At 41.5% G+C, this 20,571-nt stretch overlaps 2 protein-coding genes across 3 annotated transcripts; one reads left to right on the plus strand and one right to left on the minus strand.

Annotated features, from left to right (window-relative positions):
* Window positions 1-8,235: 8,235 nt before the first annotated feature.
* Window positions 8,236-12,992, plus strand: fkbp2 (FKBP prolyl isomerase 2). 2 transcript variants are annotated; one of them, XM_084449968.1, is made up of 6 exons: window positions 8,236-8,324; window positions 9,709-9,866; window positions 9,963-10,075; window positions 11,949-11,995; window positions 12,209-12,244; window positions 12,426-12,992. In XM_084449968.1, the coding sequence occupies exons 2-6, from the start codon at window positions 9,711-9,713 to the stop codon at window positions 12,485-12,487; spliced, it is 414 nt and encodes a 137-aa protein (XP_084306094.1). In that variant the 5' UTR covers window positions 8,236-8,324; window positions 9,709-9,710; the 3' UTR covers window positions 12,488-12,992. The 2 variants fall into 2 exon arrangements, with proteins under 2 accessions (XP_084306094.1, XP_084306093.1); XM_084449967.1 differs by lacking the exon at window positions 8,236-8,324 and adding an exon at window positions 9,186-9,248.
* A 1,782-nt stretch (window positions 12,993-14,774) lies between these two features.
* Window positions 14,775-17,176, minus strand: ppp1r14ba (protein phosphatase 1, regulatory (inhibitor) subunit 14Ba; the record flags this gene model as incomplete). The annotated part of the gene is made up of 4 exons (XM_084450494.1): window positions 14,775-14,861; window positions 15,011-15,043; window positions 15,423-15,506; window positions 16,982-17,176. The coding sequence occupies 4 exons, from the start codon at window positions 17,174-17,176 to the stop codon at window positions 14,775-14,777; spliced, it is 399 nt and encodes a 132-aa protein (XP_084306620.1).
* Window positions 17,177-20,571: the final 3,395 nt, after the last annotated feature.

Below are 20,571 nucleotides of genomic sequence, written 5' to 3' on the forward strand. Positions count from 1 at the left end.
GTCACCAGCTACAGCGCCGGAGCCGAGGAAGACTGCGGCGATCAGCGGGACCTGTGAGAGCGGTGGACCAGAGGGAGTTGCTGCAGACGTGAGCCGTCAGGGAACCGGAGCGAGAGAGTGCTGCTCGCTGGATAGCCTACCCCGATCAGCGGCCGGCCTGACTACGCCCCGATCCTGAACCAACCTGTGCTGGGGAGCGCGTCATACTACAGTGGAGTGTCGGTGTCCCGACATCCTCTCCGAAGTTAAGTAGGCTACTGTGCTCTGACCTGTTTAATTATTCGTATGGACATTAAGAACCGCCTTGCTATTTTAGTATTTTATAAGAGACATTTAGAAACAGCCCTGGCATTTTAGTAATAGCCTACATGGACATTGACTGGGCCTATTATTTTATATTTTGTGCGAATAAGTGTACCATACAGCCAGCCATTGACTTAAATCTTTGACTTTTTAATTGCCGCTTGGCTGGCCCGGCTATCTGTTTACCAAGTGGATATTGGATAATTTTGTGGATTAACCGAACACTCCTGGAAGACCCTGCCCTCTCAATTGGATTGCCGTAGTTGCTGTGATAGTTTTGTAGTGTTGGTTTGCCGTGGACACCCCCTAGTGGTTAAAGGACTCAGTGGTCCCCTTTTTTCGTGTGAGAACTGACACTTGTTTCCAATCCGCAGTATACGTGGCAGGGTGGAGCTCCACCAACCAGCTCTCCCGGTCCAGGAGGCCGTCGGGAGAAATCCCCTAAGACTATCGATCCAAGTCACCCTGGGCGGTGAAAACCTCCTTGTGCACAGTCCTACAGTATTGTAAAATAAGAATAAAACTTAACTCTGTTCATACTTTGCAACTGTTTCAGAATCTGTATACTCTGTTCAACCCTGAGATAAAGAACTATAAAGCCTGGTAATAGTGGAGTGCTAATACTCCCAGAAAGTATTTAGCTGGCGTTGTCGGAACCACCTTTGGATAGTCCACCTTGGGACATGCCGGTCTTTCCTTTTTTCATTTGAACTTCACCAACCGGGCACCGGGACACTGTTACTCATTCAGGAGTTGTGCGCTTTACCTCTTTTTCTAGTCTTGAAGGACCACCATACTTCTACCCTCAGGCCATCCACATCCTAAATGGGGACACCGCCAGCCTCATCAGAATGCACATCCACTGTAAAATATTCATCCCATTCCAGTTATATTTTTTGTATTTTACTATTCTGTATATATTTAGGCACTATTATTGTACTTACATTTTCTTAAATTATAGGCTACTTAATTATATAGCATTTCACTTCACATTATACATGATTCTGTGTATATTTTTTGTTTTTTGCTATTCTGTATATATTTACACACCATAATTGAATATCACAAGTTGGGCTAGCTTCTGCAAGCTAGCCCACCTAACTAGAAAGTACATTTCCTGGAGAAAATGTGAGGTGGGCTAGCTGTTGCAACTGTATGTAACAGCTACTGTAGAACTACTATGGTCCAGGCAATCTCCATGCACCCACCGGCGAAGACTGTGCTCTAGCCCATTTAGGGTCTGAATTGTGGGGTCTGTGGCGTGGTGGCGAGACTCCGCCCCCTCAGGTCAGAGCTGTTCGGGGACAGTGTACCCCTCTCCAGGCCACCTTCTTGCCCGCACTGGTGAAGACCATGTGTCTCTAGCCCACTCAGGGGCTGAGTTGTGTGAACATTTTGATATATAATATCTGTGTGAGCTGTCAAAACTGTAGGCATAGCGACAAGTTAGAAAAAGGGTAAAAACCAAAAATGAACAGCTCAAAAGTTAGTGCGTTGCCATACGTTTCAATGAGGAGCGCAGTTGCCAAACAAATCGTCATACAGCGAAAACTGTAAGTCACACAGCTTAGATACTTGCATTGTACGAATCAGCACAGTTGTGTGAACATTTTGATATATAATATGTGTGTGAGCATTCAAAACTAGGAGTGCCAGCAGGTTACAAAATGTGTGAATATTTTCAAAGCAAACTGCTGCCACCACTCTAAAAACAAAATTTCTGAACATTCCAAAAGCAGTTTCAAGCAGTTTCAATGGGACAAAAAATAGTTTTAAAAGTTAAATTTCTAAAAAACTATAAAAAATCTGAATACATCTGTTAAAGACCTAAACATTGTGAACATTTTAAAGTTTGAATGAAGTTTCTAGTACAAAGTATGAAGAAGTTATAAAGGAGACAAAAAATGGGGAGAATAATAATAAAGAAAGAAATAGTGGGAATATCACAAGTTGGGCTAGCTTCTACAAGCTAGCCCACCTAATAAAGAAAGAAAGAAAGAAAGAAAGAAAGAAAGAAAGAAAGAAAGAAAAAGAAAGAAAGAAAGAAAGAAATATCACAAATTGGGCTAGCTTCTACAAGCTAGCCCACCTAATAATAATAAATAAAGAAATAGTGGGAATATCACAAGTTGGGCTAGCTTCTACAAGCTAGCCCACCAAAGAAAGAAAGAAAGAAAGAAAGAAAGAAAGAAAGAAAGAAAGAAAGAAAGAGAAAGAAAGAAAGAAAGAAAGAAATAGTGGGAATATCACAAATTGGGCTAGCTTCTACAAGCTAGCCCACCTAATAAGCTGCATGGGTCTATGCATTTAACCTGTTCACCAGTTCATCACCAAGGTCACCCATTGTGACATAAGAGCAAGGGCATTGATTAAATCTGTCAAACTGCACTGCATGCCTTACCAATCAGTTTATTATCCAGATCAAGCTATCCTTACGCCTGTGGCACTATGGACTACTTGGCTGTATCAAGTCCAATTTATTTCATCACACCTACTGTACAAGATACGGTGACAATGTATAATTATATGCTCTGTGATAGCTCTCAAGTTTGTGCCTTCCATACACACTCTATAGGCTTATGTATTCAGAGTTATTTTTTGCGCCACAAAACAATTTGCTTTATTGATCACAACAGAAAAGTACAGTATCAACTGCATTTTATTTCATGATTTCCATGGGGACTGATAATGTCCAAGAGGTACATGCTCTCTTAAATATAGCCTCTTCTGTTTTGCAGTTTTTTTTTTGGAATATACAGTCCCTGGTAAAGGTTTTGGTTGGGAGATAAATAGCAAAGTAAAACAGTACAAGCTACTATATAGTATTCAACATACGGCAGCAGTTCTCAGTAGTAGTTTAGCACCATGGATATTCCCACAATCTATAGATCTCCAACTGTAAAAAAAAAAAAGGAAAAGAAGGAGTGGAATACTGATCCTGGGTTCATGGCACAATAGTTTTTGAATTGGAGCTACCTGAAGGTATTCTCAGATGGCTCTAAGAACATTTTTATTTTTTTTATTTAAAAGTTTATATGTCAGGGACGATGCAAACAACATTGTAGCAGGTTGGAAACTTGAAACAGACGAGTTGCATATAGGATTTATAGCCAAGGCTAATTTGCAATCCCTGTCCCTGGTTAAACTTTTCTACTCTGAACATTTGCAATCCCTGTCCCTGGCTAGACTTTTCTACTCTAAACATTAACAATGAACATGTAGGAGTGAGTGTACTATATATATATATATATATATATATATATATAGATAGATAGATAGATAGATAGATTCCAGAGTTTGACAAAGGAATTACCAAGCAAATCTTAAACAGTCTGTCAATATATACAGCAGAGCTGATAGCTATTATCATCAGCCTAGAATGGGTTGAGGAGGTCAAACCTATGAAAGTAGTACTATGTTCAGACTCAGCAGCAGCATTACAAAGTATAAAATCAGGACAAACAGCCAGAGAAGACCTGTTGATAGAGATTCAATGGTTAAAGGAGTAGTAAAATGCATGTTTAGCCCTGTTTTAAGGTTACTTATGATCATATACAATGGTTCAGATCAAAACGTTGACAAAACTAGCACTTTTGAGAAAGTCTGATAATTGCTCTACCACCGTTTTGGTCATACAATGGATGTGGGTGGGCACCTTGAAAAATCTTTCAAAAACATGTTAAACTCTCGATTTCAAAGACAAGAAGCTCACCGAGGGGGTAGTTGGTGTCTGTTGGTGTTCTGACATCAAATTCGCCGCAAAGTTTGAATCCTGTAGGGTTTTATTGATCATTTTATGAAATCCATTGACTTGTATTGACGCGACCGTTGTAGATATGTAGATCAATCCGCAGAGGGGATTCAGGAAGCGGAACTACGGTTACGGTAGCTATTGTTATTGTTTATGTTGCTAGGCTACCTAGTTTGCGGAAGTTTACACACGTTTGTCATCTCATCTTCTTCTTCATCCGCTTATCCAGGGTCGGGTCGCGGAGGCAGCAGCTCCAGCAGGGGGCCCCAGACCTCCCTTTCCCTAGCAGCATCAACCAGCTCTGCCTGGGGAATCTTTAGCCGCTCACAGGCCAGTGCGGAGATGTAGTCTTGCCACCTAGTCCTGGGTCTACCCCGCGGCCTCCTCCCAGCCGGACACGCCTGGAACACCTCCCTAGGGAGGCGCCCAGGAGGCATTCTCACTAGATGCCCGAACCACCTCAACTGGCTCCTTTCGACGCAAAGGAGCAGCGGCTCTACTCCGAGTCTCTCCCGGATGACTGAACTTCTCACCCGATCTCTCAGGGAGACCCCAGCCACCCTCCGGAGAAAACTCATTTCGGCCGCTTGTATCCGTGATCTCGTTCTTTCGGTCATGACCCATCCTTCATGACCATAGGTGAGGGTGGGGACGAAGATAGACCGGTAGATCGAGAGCTTTGCCTTTTGGCTCAGCTCTCTTTTCGTCACAACAGTGCGGTAAAGCGACTGCAGAACCGCACCAGCTGCTACGATACACACGTATGTGCTGCGACTAAATAGTTCTATGCTTAATATTTTAAAAAGCCTTTCCAGATTAACTAGAATCTTACTTTATGGCGAATTATATGTCAGAACGCCAACTAACACCTCAGTGAGTTTCTTGTCTTTGAAATTGAGTTTAACATGTTTTTTGAATGATTTTTCACGGTGCCCACCCACATCCATTGTATGACCAAAACGATGGTAGAGCAATTATCAGACTTTCTCAAAAGTGCTAGTTTTGTCAACGTTTTGATCTGAACCATTGTATATGATCATATGTAACCTTAAAACAGGGCTAAACATGCATTTTCCCTTTACTACTCCTTTAATCCTGAACCTGCAACAGTAAGGAATAGATATGCACTTCTGCTGGATACCAGCACATGTTGGAATAGCAAGTAATGAGATTGCTGATTTAAAAAAAAAAAGAGCACTGACCTGGAATGATGATAATGTATTAGACATTAGTTTTGGGAGGTGGGAAGCCAAGTCAATAATATTACGAGGAATAATGAAATCCTAGCAGGATGTGTAGGCCTACTGTAGGACCATGATATTCATGGAATGCATTGTTATAAGATTCAAACATCTGTTAAAGTTAGAAGTACGGGAAGTAAGCCTAAATGCAGAAAAGATGATATTGCATGATCCAGATTTAGACTAGGTCATACCGGAAGACTGAATGATCATCTTTTTATTATGAGAAAGGTAGAATCAGCAGAATGTGAACTCTGTCATTGCAAATAATTTGTGGAACATGTATTCATGCAATGTAGGAAGTTGAATGAAGACAGGAAAGACTGGAGGATGAGGTGGAGAACTTGGGAAGGAAATGGAGTACAGAAGATCTGCTTGAGTGTGGAAATAAACATATTCAAAGGGCTTTATTTCAATATCTATACAACACAAAGCTGATACATAGAATATAGCTGTTAGGGAAAGTATATCAAGACAAACAGATGATGTAACAGACATTTGACGAAACATGAAGAAGGAGGTAGGTAGCAATGCAATAGGATGCAAGAGGAGGCAAAGTGCTGTTAAACCCAAGGGGAGGAGAAGGAGAAGAAGAAGAAGCTCTCCAAGACAGATACAAATTTATACAAAAGTGCTATTGGCATGGAATATATTCTGAATGTCCCATTTGGAAAAGGGGAAAGAAATGCTATAGTTAAAAAAGGGATGATAAAGTGGCAGGAGAAATGGGTTGATGCTGACAAATGGCAAACATATTACAGGGTTCAAAAATACCTAAATGCAAAATGTGGACTCAAGAAGACAATGTTCATGGTAGGGAAGGTACAGTTGGGTGAATGTTCTGAGTGTTAGATGGCAGAGGATGTTGAACATGTACTCCTGAGTTGCAGTAGGTTTACTGAAGAGAGGGAATAGCTTCAGCTGAGGGCTGTAGCGACAGGGAGAGAGTGGAGTCTGGAGGGATTGTTGGGAACTATAGGGAAAGGGGTGGATAGTGGTCAGAGAGTGATTGTACAATTTTTGAGAGATATGCAGTTTTATAATAGATTTTGGGTAGGCCTGTCTATTATGTTTCCCCAACTCGAGTTAATAGACCTTAACATGCTTGCATACTCCGGTACATTAGATGGCGGTATGCACCTTCTAAGCTTAAGATTGCAATTCGCCAACAAGCCAGAAGAAGGAGATGCTCTCGCGGTCTTATACGAAAACTGAACGCCATGTTTTTCAAGGTAGTGCTACCAAAGAGTATTGAATGCCAAGATGGAACACTTATGTAAATCTGGGCACCCGTCTGGATAGGGTGCTCATGTAGCGTTTCTGCCATTATGGACTGTCATCTGCAGCCGAATTCATCCAGTCAGGTCAACACGAAGACAGTAATCAGCCTGCCAAAAAAACGTCTGGAATAAGGAAAACAGTGTTTTGCAATAAATTGACAGAACTATCAGAGTACATGTCTAGAGCTTGCCTTTCACTGGTTCCCCTAAGATTCTGACAGGTAATAGTTTGTGCCAGTCATTCCCTTGTTGTCCAACTTTTGCCGCTACTTGTAGATTTTAAGGTTAATATATTGTTTAGCTTGCTAACTAAGTTGGTTTTGCTTTCGCGTTTTAACATAGGCTACATCCTGGGTCATATTGTGCTGCAGAGGTTGTATGTTTAGAAAGCTAAAAGCTGTTACCAGCTGGCAGATTGACTGTGAATGCCTTTTTATGTAGCATGCTGTAGTATGTCGTATGTAGTAGAAGTATGTCACAAAATGTGTTTGTGTGTGTGCATGCCAGTGCCACAAACACTATTTTTTCACATTATTGTTGGATTGATGTTGTTGCTCTTTGCACAGTTGTCAGTGCACCGCTATCAGCACCTGTAAACAGAATTGACCATGGTGGCAATATACTAGTTTATATAGCTGGGTATCTACTGTAGGTAGTAACGTTGTAGAAAAGTTTAGTCATTGTGAAGAGTGTAACATCTTGACCACAGATGTCCCTGATGATCCACGATACACATGTCAGAGTTACAAACAATACACTGAAAGTGCCCAGCCTGGCACAGGTTGATCTAGGAGCCCTGGAAAATAACTTTAAAAAAAAGCATCACCTCAGTTACTGTATACACACAGATGGCTTGGGGGCGTTACCAGAAGTATGAAGTTTCTGAGTGAGTGCAACAGAGTGGTGTGTGAGAGGAAGGCGTGCCAAGAGGCACTCATCTACATTGTCAAGTTATTGTTACGCATCAGAATCTATCACATCCTTCGGGAGGAAAACTGGAGTATCTCTCAGCCAAACCAGAAGAGAAATGGAAAATTTCTCAAAATAAGTAATCAGTAAAACATTAGTTTAGCTTTGTTGGAGAGAGAGAACTGAGAAGAATTGTTGCCAGGTATTAAAGTGAGTGCCCCTTCATGATAGCAGGCTTGAAGGCAGGCCCTATGCTGCTCCCATACTACCTCCCAGACACAGCTCCTTGGTATTACTGAAGAAGATGGCTAATCTAGCCAAGTTATAGCTTGTTATGGGTATACTATGAACATGAAATGAAATTCAGTGGAAAAAAGGGAAAACCTTGTGTCAAGTTATATCTTTTGTAAACTTGTGTGGATGTAGCTGTATCAGTCTATAGAATGAGTAACATATCATTTTTTATTTAAATGTATTTGTGCAGATTTAATTGTATATTTTCATGAAAATAGACATTAAAAAGTGAGATCATAATAGTATGAATTCCTGCTTATTTATTATTTAGTAAATGCAAGTGTCAACATGAAAAAGTGAGTGCATGACATTGACAGCTAACAATACAGCACTGGTTGCGCAATCAACTTGACAGTCCAAACTGGCGGCGGCCAGGCTCAGCCCCTGGGCGTTTTGGTTCCATAGCAGAATGGAGTGTCTCCTCTTGGCATTCCATACTCTTTAGTGCTGCTAAAGCAGTCAGTTTCAATCATTCAATCACTCACTTCCTCCTCCGCTCCGAAAAGAACACAGATAGCCAGCTACAAGCTGTTCATTTGAAGCACGGTAAAGTTTTAATTGTTGCAACCATTGCTGACATGTTCACTGTAACGTTACCTTTACAATATATCTATTCTGCTAATTATTTTATCTGTACTCCGGCACAATGGCTCATTAGTATCGACTTAACGTTAGCATTTCGGTGGCGCCTTGCTAGCCAGCTTTTAACATGTTTTCTTAATGTTCGCGAGCTAACGTTAGTTAGCGACATAATGTCCACCATGTAGTCAACTAACGTTAGGCCCTCTAAAAAAGTAGCTAGCTGGTTAGCTTGCCTAGTCCAGTAAGTGACTTTTGGACGGTGCAATCGTTCGCTAGACCAGCTAATGGGCGGTCAACAACTGTCCATTGACTGTCCATAACTAGATATGGGCGGGCTGGTCAGAGTACAGCTGGTACACGCTGTGTTTTATTTTTAACGTAATACTAGAATCTAACATCATGCTGTTCTAACCTGCAGTGATTGTAGCTAGCTACTAGGCCTGGAAGTGTTTGGAACAATGCCTTGCATCTCATTAGGCATTTTAACGTTAACGTTACCACACTGTGCCCCTCTGGCACTATGGATGGCTTGTAGTTAGATTGCTCCCCCCAAAATCAATTTGCCTTAACCAGTAACGTTAGATGCATATGCGAAGAGGAGTAGCCTAGATATGTGCGGCCGAGGCACAAGTGATGAGGTTGGATCGCCCCAAAATCGCAGAACTAACGTAATTTGCTCTGTCCATAATCAACCACTTTCCCCACGGGATGATATGGGATTCAACATGACAAATCTTCCACTGATTGGATGGTCAAATTGTCTCCATATTGCTTAACATATCACTCAAATAGATGTAGTCTGGGGCCGTTCGCTTTGCATTTCAGATCTGGTCAAGTCGACTGGTTGCATCCGCTGGATGACAGTTTGGAGTAGGCGGGCTCTAGATAGTAAGCGGCCAATTGTTTTGCATTTTACCGGTCTAGGGCGAGATGCTTCCGCCCGATGACAGCTTGAGAGTAGGCAGGCTCTAGACAGGATCTGAATCTGATAGTGAATGGAAACCAAGCTCTACTCCCCCGAGAGCCTGATGCGCAAGGTTAAATAGCTGTATGTACTTGTGTGGTGATGAAAGCCTTTTCTCTGAGGTGGCTTGGCTTTCAGCCCCCCACCTTGTATATAAAAAGCATTTTTTTGCATTTAAATAGCACATTCATTAGCCTGGCTTCACGTGATCTGAGACTTTTCCATCTGCTGGCACAAGAAGCTAAGCTAGTGGTTGATCTGGAAAAGGGACATTTTAAAGAAAGCAAGATGGCATGATGGATCTTTGGAGACATGAGATGATGGAGTATCTCTGCCATGTACTACTAAGCAGTCCTTTCAGTTCCCTCTCTGTTTGCTCCTTAGGGATGAGGCTGTATTTACTTGTTGCGGTCACGCTGGTGTCCCTTGCACCGGCAGTGAGAGGCGGGGAAAAGAAGAAGCTTCAAATTGGCATCAAGAAAAGAGTAGACAACTGCCCCATGAAGTCCCGTAAAGGTGATGTGCTGAACATGCACTACACGGTGAGTAACACAACCCCGCCTAAAAACAAGGTGCACATGACAGAGGAGACACTATCCTGTTATGATCTAGTGATGGCTTTATGTGTGTCTCTGTAGGGGAAACTGGAGGATGGAACAGAGTTTGACAGCAGCATTCCAAGGAACCAACCTTTCACCTTTACGCTGGGTACAGGGCAGGTCATCAAAGGCTGGGACCAGGGTCTGCTGGGGTTGGTATCTGTTTGCTCCTTTTAGGGCATATTCAAATATGAAGCACTTTTAGCGCGTTTTAGTCCCGGGGTCTAAATGCAAGAAAATGATACATTGTTTCATTTTGATTTGTGGCGGCTATGTTCAGACTGCCTTTTTACCAACCAAGCCAAATTTGAAAACAACGGCATGCAGTGCTGAGGTCGCTCGTTGATTGGATGGAAATTATGACAGGGGGGTCATTCCAGAGATTCCAGGGAACAGAGCGCGAGCTGATGGTGTTAGCCAGACAGAAAATATGGAAAACCTTCGGAAGGTGTGTGGTGCTATTACTGTTGATTTGGTGCTATTACCGAATCACCACTAACCAACAGACCTCTCGAAGCCACTCTGCTTCAGCCGTTCACTGAATATATTGAATACTTCTGAAATGTTGTGGGTTCTTTTAAGCATGTCATTGATTTCCTCGTCTGCCCAAATATCCAGGAGGCATCGTGTTTCCTTGTTACCCCTTGTCAAGCCCCTGTTTACTTTTTTTACAACCATCGTGGCTAATAACTTTGTACGGCAGCTGATTTATCCAAAAAGGCGCAATACATCCCGCGGTTTCTCTGTGCCAGACCCGGACTAGGCGTGGTCACTGTCAGACAAACCCGATTCAGAACTCGATTGGAATCGGGCCGAGCCCACCTTTTCAGAGCGGGCTTGACCCGTATGATTTGTCGCGCGCTAGGACTTGCTTAGTGGGTCCACACGGACCGGGACAAGGGGAAACCAATTCCAATCTTGATTAAACCGAGATAAAGCATGCCTTTTTGAATATGCCCTTAGATACATGAAAGTAAGGGTAGGACGATATGAACATTTCATGTCACGATTATCCTGGCCCAAATAATTGCAATTCATGATATTATCCTTATAATAATGAAAATATGCTTAAAATATACTGGAATCACATTTTATTAAATGTGCAGTATGCGGTTTGGCTCAGAAGCACTTTTTGTTATATTTTTTGCAATTATCATTACATCCCAACAGAAATCACTAAAGTGCTCGACACTAATAATAATTACTAATGTAATAAGTGCATCCAATCATTTTGAGTTGCCAACTTGAAATGATTGAATGGCTTACCTGCCTGTCAACCTACCTGCCTAGCGAGTATAATTTTTCCCCCAGTTTGGATTAGTGGATTTGGAGGGAGGTCTGAAGGAACTGGGAGTGGAAGTCTGACAGGAAATCACAAACCGCATACTGCTCCTTTAAGAAACCAATATTTCTATTGCATCATACTGTAGGGGACACATCTTAATAAATGAATTCAGCAATCAAACAATCAAAAGGGGTAGTTCCTAATTTTGGACATAGAGCCTCATTTACAACTTAATAATACAAATAAATTATTAATCTTATTTATGAAGCACATTCATGTGAAATTATCTCAGTGCTGAATAGTGTTGCTTGCTTACACCATAGGCCACTCAGCAGTGGGTAGCAGTTGGGAAGAGCAGGTGGTTTCTCACAGGTGATAATGGCAGGTAGGCTGCAGGCTATGGCTGGTAGCAGTAATGTTAGGTCAGCTGCAGGATGACTACACAGAGAGGTAATTCTGTCGGAGCTGCAACAGGCACACCACTTCTCATGCTGGGTTTAAACTGGATGCGGAAGCGTTAGTGAGCTAGACGGCCATTTCAAGTCGCTCATTATGAGGATATTCATGCTCACGATTATGACGATTATCCAGATCGAAATTTCAGCACCATGAAATTATCTAGTTTTTATCACGATAAAAACGATTATTGTCCTATCTCTACATGAAAGACAGAACTGGAAATAATTTATATTCATGGTTCATTGATTTCTACATCTGTCATTTTCCTTACCTCTCATCAGAATGTGTGAAGGTGAGAAGAGGAAACTTGTCATTCCCTCAGAGCTTGGTGAGTTTGCACTGCACTTTTATAACCAAAATTTCATAATTTTAATGTTCTCCCTGTCCTCACTGCCTAATTAATGACAGTTTCTAGCTTGGGATGAAGGTAAAATGGTAGCTCACCATATTGCCTAAAACCACTGCAATCACCGCAAACCAACCACTGTATCACTGCAAACCATTGTTGTCTGTTAATTTAAATGTGTTGGTTCATTTGAAGGGTATGGAGACAGAGGAGCACCTCCTAAAATCCCAGGTAATTCAATAGCTTACATAGTTTGCATATTGTAACCTTTTAATTCATATAGTCTCGCTACTTTCATACATGTACTGTATATTGAAGAACATTGTATCTCCAGAACCCAACTGAAGATAAAAGTACATCTGTGTTGCTGACCACTGACAATATTTGGTCTATTACTACTTCCTTCCATCAGGTGGTGCCACTCTAATCTTTGAAGTGGAACTGCTGACCATCGAACGGAGATCTGACTTATAGGGTAGACTAAATGTTAAAGAATAAATTGCCTCATCTGTTTCCAGGTCACTGGGTCTTACCATAATTGTATCTGTTCAAGCCTAGAATAAATACTTGCCAAGGAACATTGCATAACATCAAATTACTTTTTCAAAGTGCTGAATTACTGTTGTAGTATTGTTACAGTAGGTGTTGCTGAAAACCCTGTAATACCTGCTTTACCATTGTGGCAGCTGGCAGGTGATTTTTAAATTGCAGTTGGTAAAATTAGAATTACAGCAAGCTAAGATTAGTTTCTGGGATGCGCTAGCACTCATTAGTGTTCTGTTTTCACCTAGGTTATGTTTATGCTCATACATTTCTTTTTGAGTGATTTATTAATCTGCTAGTGTAATACAGACTACAGAACATTTGGATAACATAGTTCATTGTGTATTATTCAATGTGTGTGGGAGGGGGGGCATTTTTAACATAATTTGGATTCTTGAATTTCAATGAGTCCACTTTGGTAGGTGAAAGACTTGGACATGGAATAATAAAGATTTTGATTTTGAATGTTGGGATTTTCTCCTGTACCATTTCATATGGAAAGTCCACACAAATCAGACTTACGCAAAACACTTTATTAACTTTTCATAAAAAGGTAACAAATTTGCAAACAGCACCGTTGAGTATTGCTACATAACATCACTACAGTTTTGCAATCACATCTTAATCACTCACACACAGCTAGCAATGCAGTCTCCATCATCCAGCAGATGTACTGACATTAATGCGGTCACCCTGTCTGTGATTCAGTCTTCCAAATGAGGCAGACCCAGCCACCAAAACATACCATGAGTCTACTACTGGTAGTGCAAGATCCGACTACTAAAGCCACACAGACTTTTTAGCTACTAAGAAGTGCCCTCAACTGCATCAACAGCAATAAATAAAATAAAAACTAGCTAGTATGTGCCTTATGAAACATTTGCTGCAATTGCATTTTATAAAGTCCATCAAAATCTGGTGTTTTGATATTGTAAATGGTCTATTTGTGTACAACAATTTCCATTTTATGTGGAACTAATTATAAAGACGACATGAATCATAGTTCTTGACTTGTAGGATTCTGAAAGACAATCCAGAATACAAGTGAATGACACCCATGCTGTGTGTTTCCCCATAGGGAGCAATAGGTCACATTGGAGTGTAAAGTAAAGTTTAATGATGCAAACGCCAGAAAAGAGAAAAGGCTTGATTGGTATTAGCATGTGTATTGGAACAGATTCACTAACTGTATGACCCATTAGACCCTATATCACTCAAACACTGCTAGATGAACAGTAGGCTAGTCAGTACAACCATCAAGGCTACAGTATCCTCTAAGGTCCATTTTTGCTATACTTAATTTTATTTAGTTGAAGAAACAAAGGAAAAGCTATGGCAAACAAAGGCCTCTACTCCCTCAGGCCAGGTCTGAGAATCAACAGACCTGATCCCACCACAGTCTCAGGCACCAGGTTGGGGGATGTAATCATGACAAGATAGGAGTTTGAACAGTTTAAAGGATCCCTCAGCGAGGGCACAAATATGCTACAGTACTTATGGTTCATGTCAAAGGTACAACGCTTTTCAAAAAATGTTTTCCTGTGTTAAAAAATAACTGATATTTTTTCCATAATATAAATAGTGTTGTTGCCTTAAAAACTACACACTTTAAAAGCCAGAAGAGAAATGTTTAACAGATGATGACTTTCATATGCCTTTTTTTTTTTTACTTACTGCCTTTAAATCATTACATTGACTTCACTGCGTTAACTACTGTATTTCATATTTCATGTTAAGCATCCTTGGCCAACAATGACAGAAATTTACTTGAACCATGAATCCCATAGTTATAATATCATGAATGAGTGGCATTTGTTCAACTAGCCAGTGAGTTAGGTTTGGTTGGACTGCATAAAGTTGCTTCTGTCATGACTTTGATATAAACTATCACAAGTTTTAAGGAAGAAGTATCATGCTTATAATTTGTGACTTATAGCTCAAGTAAAATGTTTTTTCTCCATGTCAACACATTGTTTTATCAGTACAATTCTAAATTATGCTATTGTTAATATAACATTCATCACTTACAACTGTGTATATGTTTATAAATAGACAAGACATGGTTTTAACAAAGAAAGAGACAGGAATCCCTGCTGTAGAGATTTGATTGGTTGGTCCTCTTCACGTTCCAGATCCTACTGACAGGGATTCTGGGAGTAGCTGGTCATCCCTGTGTTGAGCTGAGTTGTTTCCTGGTAGCAGGTGTTTTTATATGAGGCTAAGGGGGAGTTTTTTCACTCTTTTTGGGGGGAGTGCTGAGTTTCTGTAAACCTTTCACCTTTTCCAGGAGCGCCACAATGAAGTCCTGCAATAAACCAACAATGGAGGGTTAGGAGAGACTGTTCTCACAAAGCACCTAAATGCATTTTAGAGGGTGGCTTGGTTTTGGAGTTGCAATATTGCATTCACTCTAATGAGCTGGGATTTAACATTATACTCCCCAAGTGAACTTACATCTGAAGGTTTGAAGCAGTCAACTAACAAACCCTGAAAAGAAAGAAGAAGATAAAACAATTCATGAATTCACATGAAAAAAGGACTATTGGGGGTCAACTTTCAAGTTGAAATGTGATCACCTGATGCAGAGCTGAGCATAAAACTGCTTTGAAGGACATGGGAAGATGACATGAAAATGCTTTTATGGTTTCACTACACATTATACCTGTATGATAAGTATGTGACGTATAAAGCTAATTTGATATATGGCCAGACCATTCATCCCTCCATGTTACTTGGAAATAAAGGAAAGTGCAATGTCTGAGCTGCAGTGAATCAGAAGGACATAAAGATTTTGTAAATTAGATCATGCTATATATCTGCAGGTTCTGTAATTCGGTAACTGTAATTGCTATAAAGAGTTTGTCACCTTGACCCTAAGGGCCCGGTCTCCATCAGTGGGCATGTCCAACAGCTCATCCACATCGATCTCTAACTCTGGGATCTCCTCCTCCTGGGGCAGTGACAAAGACAGAGCACAGTGGTGGATTGACCAGAACAAGAGACAGGCAATGAGGCAAAGGATAAAACAAGAACTGTCCTACAGAACTGCCTATGTCCCTGCTGTCCTTGGCTTCCTCCCTCTGTAACTCAACAAAAACAGGATGGGTTGAGCCCATGGTTTGCTGTATGCTGATGACTATAACTTCCTGACCAGCACTTTCTTTTCTCTGTTCTCTCTTTGTGCACACGACAAGGGAGGAGCCACTGTTCCACTTAAGAAATAGATTTAATTAAATGATTTGTACTTGAGTAAGTCTTGAGTCTTGAATGATTATCCAGTGCTGGTTTTATCCATGATTTGATATCTGCCTGCCTGTACAAGTTCACCTCCCTGTCTGGTTTACCCAGGATGCCTCATCATCTGGATCATGGACCCATGGTCCCCTCTCACAAAACATACTCACTGCTAACTCTCTCATGCTCCCACTCTACTCAATAGCAGCTGCTTCTGTTACTTGAAAATACCCCCAGTCACCGTAGTTCAATCAGAAATGAATTCCCTTCTTGGCACAAGCTAGAGGCAATCTCTAAATAGAACTCTGATCAAGCACATTCATATCATCATATGCCAACCCCTGCTCCAGCCAGGGTTACATGAGTCCCATCATTAGCGGTTTACTTGGCCAAATGGCCCCTGAATGGATGCACGTGATAGTCAACCTAATTAAAAGCCCAGTAATGTGTCCTGTGCCAGATGTATGCATTACTGCTACCTGGCCTCAGTAAAGCTTGCCTCTTTGTTCCAACTTGACAAGTTATATACATAGAATCTGCACACACCTCCTTTTCATTGAAGCTTTAATTTACCTGCAAGAGTCCCTGATTTTGGGAGTACATTTATACATGATCAATTCTGGTTATCATGAGTAATGACTAATTCACTACATGTCTTGAGAGACTCGTCCTTGATGTTCTGATCAAATAGATGCTTAGAGGGGTCATTCATAAATACATTGACATTATGCTTTATGTACACATACATGGCAGCAGTAATGTTATAATGCATTATAATACAGTAAGGCACATAGGGAGGCCGATACTATCGCTACATCATGATCACCATCATCTTATGTTCAATCAAATACAGCTGTCTGTCAGACTATCTTTAGAATAGGTGTTTTGCAAGCGCAGATTCATTAGTGTCGGCCTACTGTCTGTCCCATTGCATTGGGTAGGCCTACTTAAAATAGGCCTGCCATGATGTGCACATCCTTTGTTAGCACAGCACATACAATCGCATAGCATCGGTTTTGCAATTTTGAGCAATTTCTAATAATTTAGAGACCGGCCACGCCCTACATTGTGCCTGAAATATCTCCCATTGGAAAATTGTTGAATTACAACCTGAGTGTAGCCTTCATTTAAAGTCGGTATCCTATAATTAAATAGATCAGTGTCCAAGTGTTTTGCAAAATGATCCCATACCTCACAGTCGTATAAAGCCGTTAACTGATCAATTATCCACTCTTCCAAATTGAGTCGCTTTCTCAGCTCTTTCCTATCGTATTTCACCGTTACCCGTCCTTGCTTTTGCACTACTTCAGTATCCTCGGTACCGGGAGGGGTTTGGAAATAAACCCTTGCTTGAGCGTTCGAGTCCTGTTTCGTTATCGTCGCCATGGTCCAGTGGTAGGTATCTATGATGTCAGCCAAGAAGATAGGGTTCGGTCGGTTCGAATCGGTTCTGTGCGGTTACTCGGTCAATTTCTATGGCTAGCCTAGTCTAAATAGCTGCCGTCCAAGCCTCCATTGTTCTCACAGTAGGAACTTGAATTGTTAGTTATTACACACAATGATAATCTTAATACAAATACATAGATATGTTAAATATTAACTTTATAGTCTAAGTCGGTAATAAATTGATTAAATGCAAAATTAAATTTAAAAATGGGATAGAAATGAAAACGGCAAATGCTGAGCTCATGTCACTCTTACCCCTCCTTAAAGTCATGCATTTGATCCTACTCAGCTTAATTGTCTTAGCTGTTTACAGTATCTAATTTGCCAGTAGGCTATTACTTGGTATTCCCCTGGTACAATTCTGCTCAGTAAAGTAGTTGATACCATAAAGACATACAGGTGGACCTACTTATCATTTATTATTTACCTCTATTGAAGAACCTCTGTGTTGGGCTAGATGGACTCTACGATCCCTCACTCTCACTCCATCAACCCCCCCCCCCCTCTCTCTCTCTCACTCACTCACTCACTCACTCACTCACTCACTCACTCACTCACTCACTCACTCACTCACTCACTCACTCACTCACTCACTCACTCACTCACTCCAGCCCTCCCTCCCTCACTCTCTCATTCTCTGTGTATCCCTTTCTTTTACAGTGTGTCATTTTTCAGCAATGCTTAAAATTGGCATGAGGCAGGAGTGAACAGGTGAATAGAAGTGAAGACAATAACCATTTGAATGGCATGATGCTTAGGCCTGTACGATTAGGTAGGATAGGCGCATTGTGGAAAAAGTACCACTAGAGGGCAGACAGCAACCGTTAAATGTCTCTGTGATTAAGCGCTCTTATTGTGGAGAGAACAACCTCTCTCGTCTGGTATGGTGCATTGTAGCCTACTCCACCACTGGAGGGCCAGAGGAACACGGTGACGATGTCTGAGACTGGGGGACACGGTGGCCACGGGGTTTGCAGGCTGGAAACTTGACATGAGAGGATAGTGGAGAGCATTAGGATTCAGCAGGAGGGAGGTGAGGTCATGAACATGAGGGTATGAGATGAGTTGTTTGTTTGTTTGTTTGTTTTTAAGCCGGGAGCAACATTTCACTGTGACTGTACATGTCACCGTACAGTACATTACATGTGGCCAATAAAAGGAATCTTGATCTTGAATCTTGAACAGATTGCCTAGTGAAAGTTTTACCGTCCTGCTGTACTTAAAGCCAATGAAAAATTAGAGGCACAGTGGTTTAAAGGACTAGTTTGGTATTTAGCATAAGCCCTATTATAAGGTTATTTACGATTTGCGATACAATATAGAGTTATGCCCATAGAGATCCATAATATTTCAAAATGTTGATACAGACCATTGTATAATGATTGTAAATAACCGTATAACAGGGCTTATGATGATAAATAACAAACTAGTCCTTTAAAATAAAGCGTAAAAAGAAGAACATGATTTTGGGCATCAAATCTACATGTGACACCTTGCACCTTGTCTATACAATAGACAACTGACTCTGCACCACTATACACTTGAATCAACACCTGACAACACTTGAGCAATTGAACACCTTGTCTATACAATAGAGAACTCACTCTGCACTACTGTATACTACTGTACAGAATACTTGACATGTTATGTAATTGCACTGCCTGTATCATGGACACAGTCACAGCCATCCATGATCAGATACTACTGTCTGGCCATGTCCTGTCCGGGTGGGGCTTGCACCTGAAGACCATCTTTGGGGGTGCTGGACATCAGCGTTGCACAGCAGCCGACACCTGACTGGTGTTGCATCACGGTGTTCTCTGGCCTCAATCACACCAGGCATCCCAGCATCAAAGCTGCAACAGAACAAAAGGGAGACTGTCTACTCACAAGACAGTCCCAGTCAGCTGACATTGCTTGCTGTGTGAATAGTTTAGCTACGTACGTTGTGAGGCAAGTGTTGGTGACAAGGACTAGCTAGCTTGTAGTAGCTAACCTTAGCTAAAGCATTTTGAGAGAACGTGCACAGTATCTCCAACTCCTCGGGCCTTGAGTTAGGTAGCTAACACTAGCTAGCGTGTTAGCTAGCACTAGCTAACGTTAGCTAGCTATTATTGGGCTTCATTTCCTGAACTTAGCTTTAGTTTAGCATGCAGCAAGGTTATGGATTACTGTTTACTTCAGATATTACTCTACATTTCAACTAGCCCTTCTCAGTCCCGACCACTGTCGCCCTAGTCACTCGCTGTCTGAGGCCCAATCTCAAACCACCCCCTAAACCCTCGCCCTATCCACTCCCCCTCCGTTTGCCCGTTCACGCGCCAGTATGTCCATGTAATGTCGGTGGTCGATGCACTTAGAATGCAGTTTCTAAAAATCTATTTTCTGCCGTGAAACGGTTGTTTTCATCAATCTGTCTTCATGAATCGCTAGTTGTGCTTACATAGAGCATAGGCCTGTGGTGGTTTTTCACATGCCTCTGTAATATGATCTTTAGAAATAACTTCCTCGCACAGCGCGCAATCGTTGCTCCAGCACGCTGTGCGCATGCGTGCTGGAGCAAGCGAGGAAGCTATTTCGTTTCGAAAGACATTTCTAAAGATCACCACAGGCCTATGCTCTATGTAAGCACAACTAGCGATTCATGAAGACAGATTGATGAAAACAACCGTTTCGCGGCAGAAAATAGATTTTTAGAAACTGCATTCTAAGTGCCCCGACCACCGCCATTACATGGATATACTGGCTCGCGCTGGATTTTAAATTTCTTCTACATGCCTCCGAACTACACCAAAGTGATCTCGGTGAGTCAAACGTCTTATAATATGTCGTAAATAAGGTCCAGGTTGTCAAAAACGAGCATTGTCCTTTAAGGGCCGTCCCAAACCAATTAGCGTGGAGTGCGTTTGGAGTGCGAGTGGGCTGTCAACCCCTTAAAGAGGCATAGGAGTAAGTTATTAATTGATTTATGTATTTGTCTCGGGACAGTGTTATAGTATTCATTTAGTTAGAGTTCATTTGAAAAAACATATTTCCGTTTGGACTTTTGACCATTTCTCATCATACATGGATTTAATTATAGTGATTTATATTTGTATTATAAATCCTAAACATTTTTCCCATAAATCACCTAAACATGCCATGGTGACGGCCCTGTCCCGGTCGGTTCCGGTGGAGTGGGGAGTCCATCCCACATTTGGCTTTCCATTTATATACCCTCCCACTCAATTGAGAGTGCCCTCCACAGCTGCGAGTGACACTTCATTTAGAGGGACACCACACTTGGTGGTGGAGTGGGAGTGGGTAGGGGGTGGTTTGGGATTGGGCCTGAGTCT

This window comes from Borostomias antarcticus, assembly GCF_949987555.1.
Source record: "Borostomias antarcticus genome assembly, chromosome: 15".
Taxonomy (NCBI): domain Eukaryota; kingdom Metazoa; phylum Chordata; class Actinopteri; order Stomiiformes; family Stomiidae; genus Borostomias; species Borostomias antarcticus.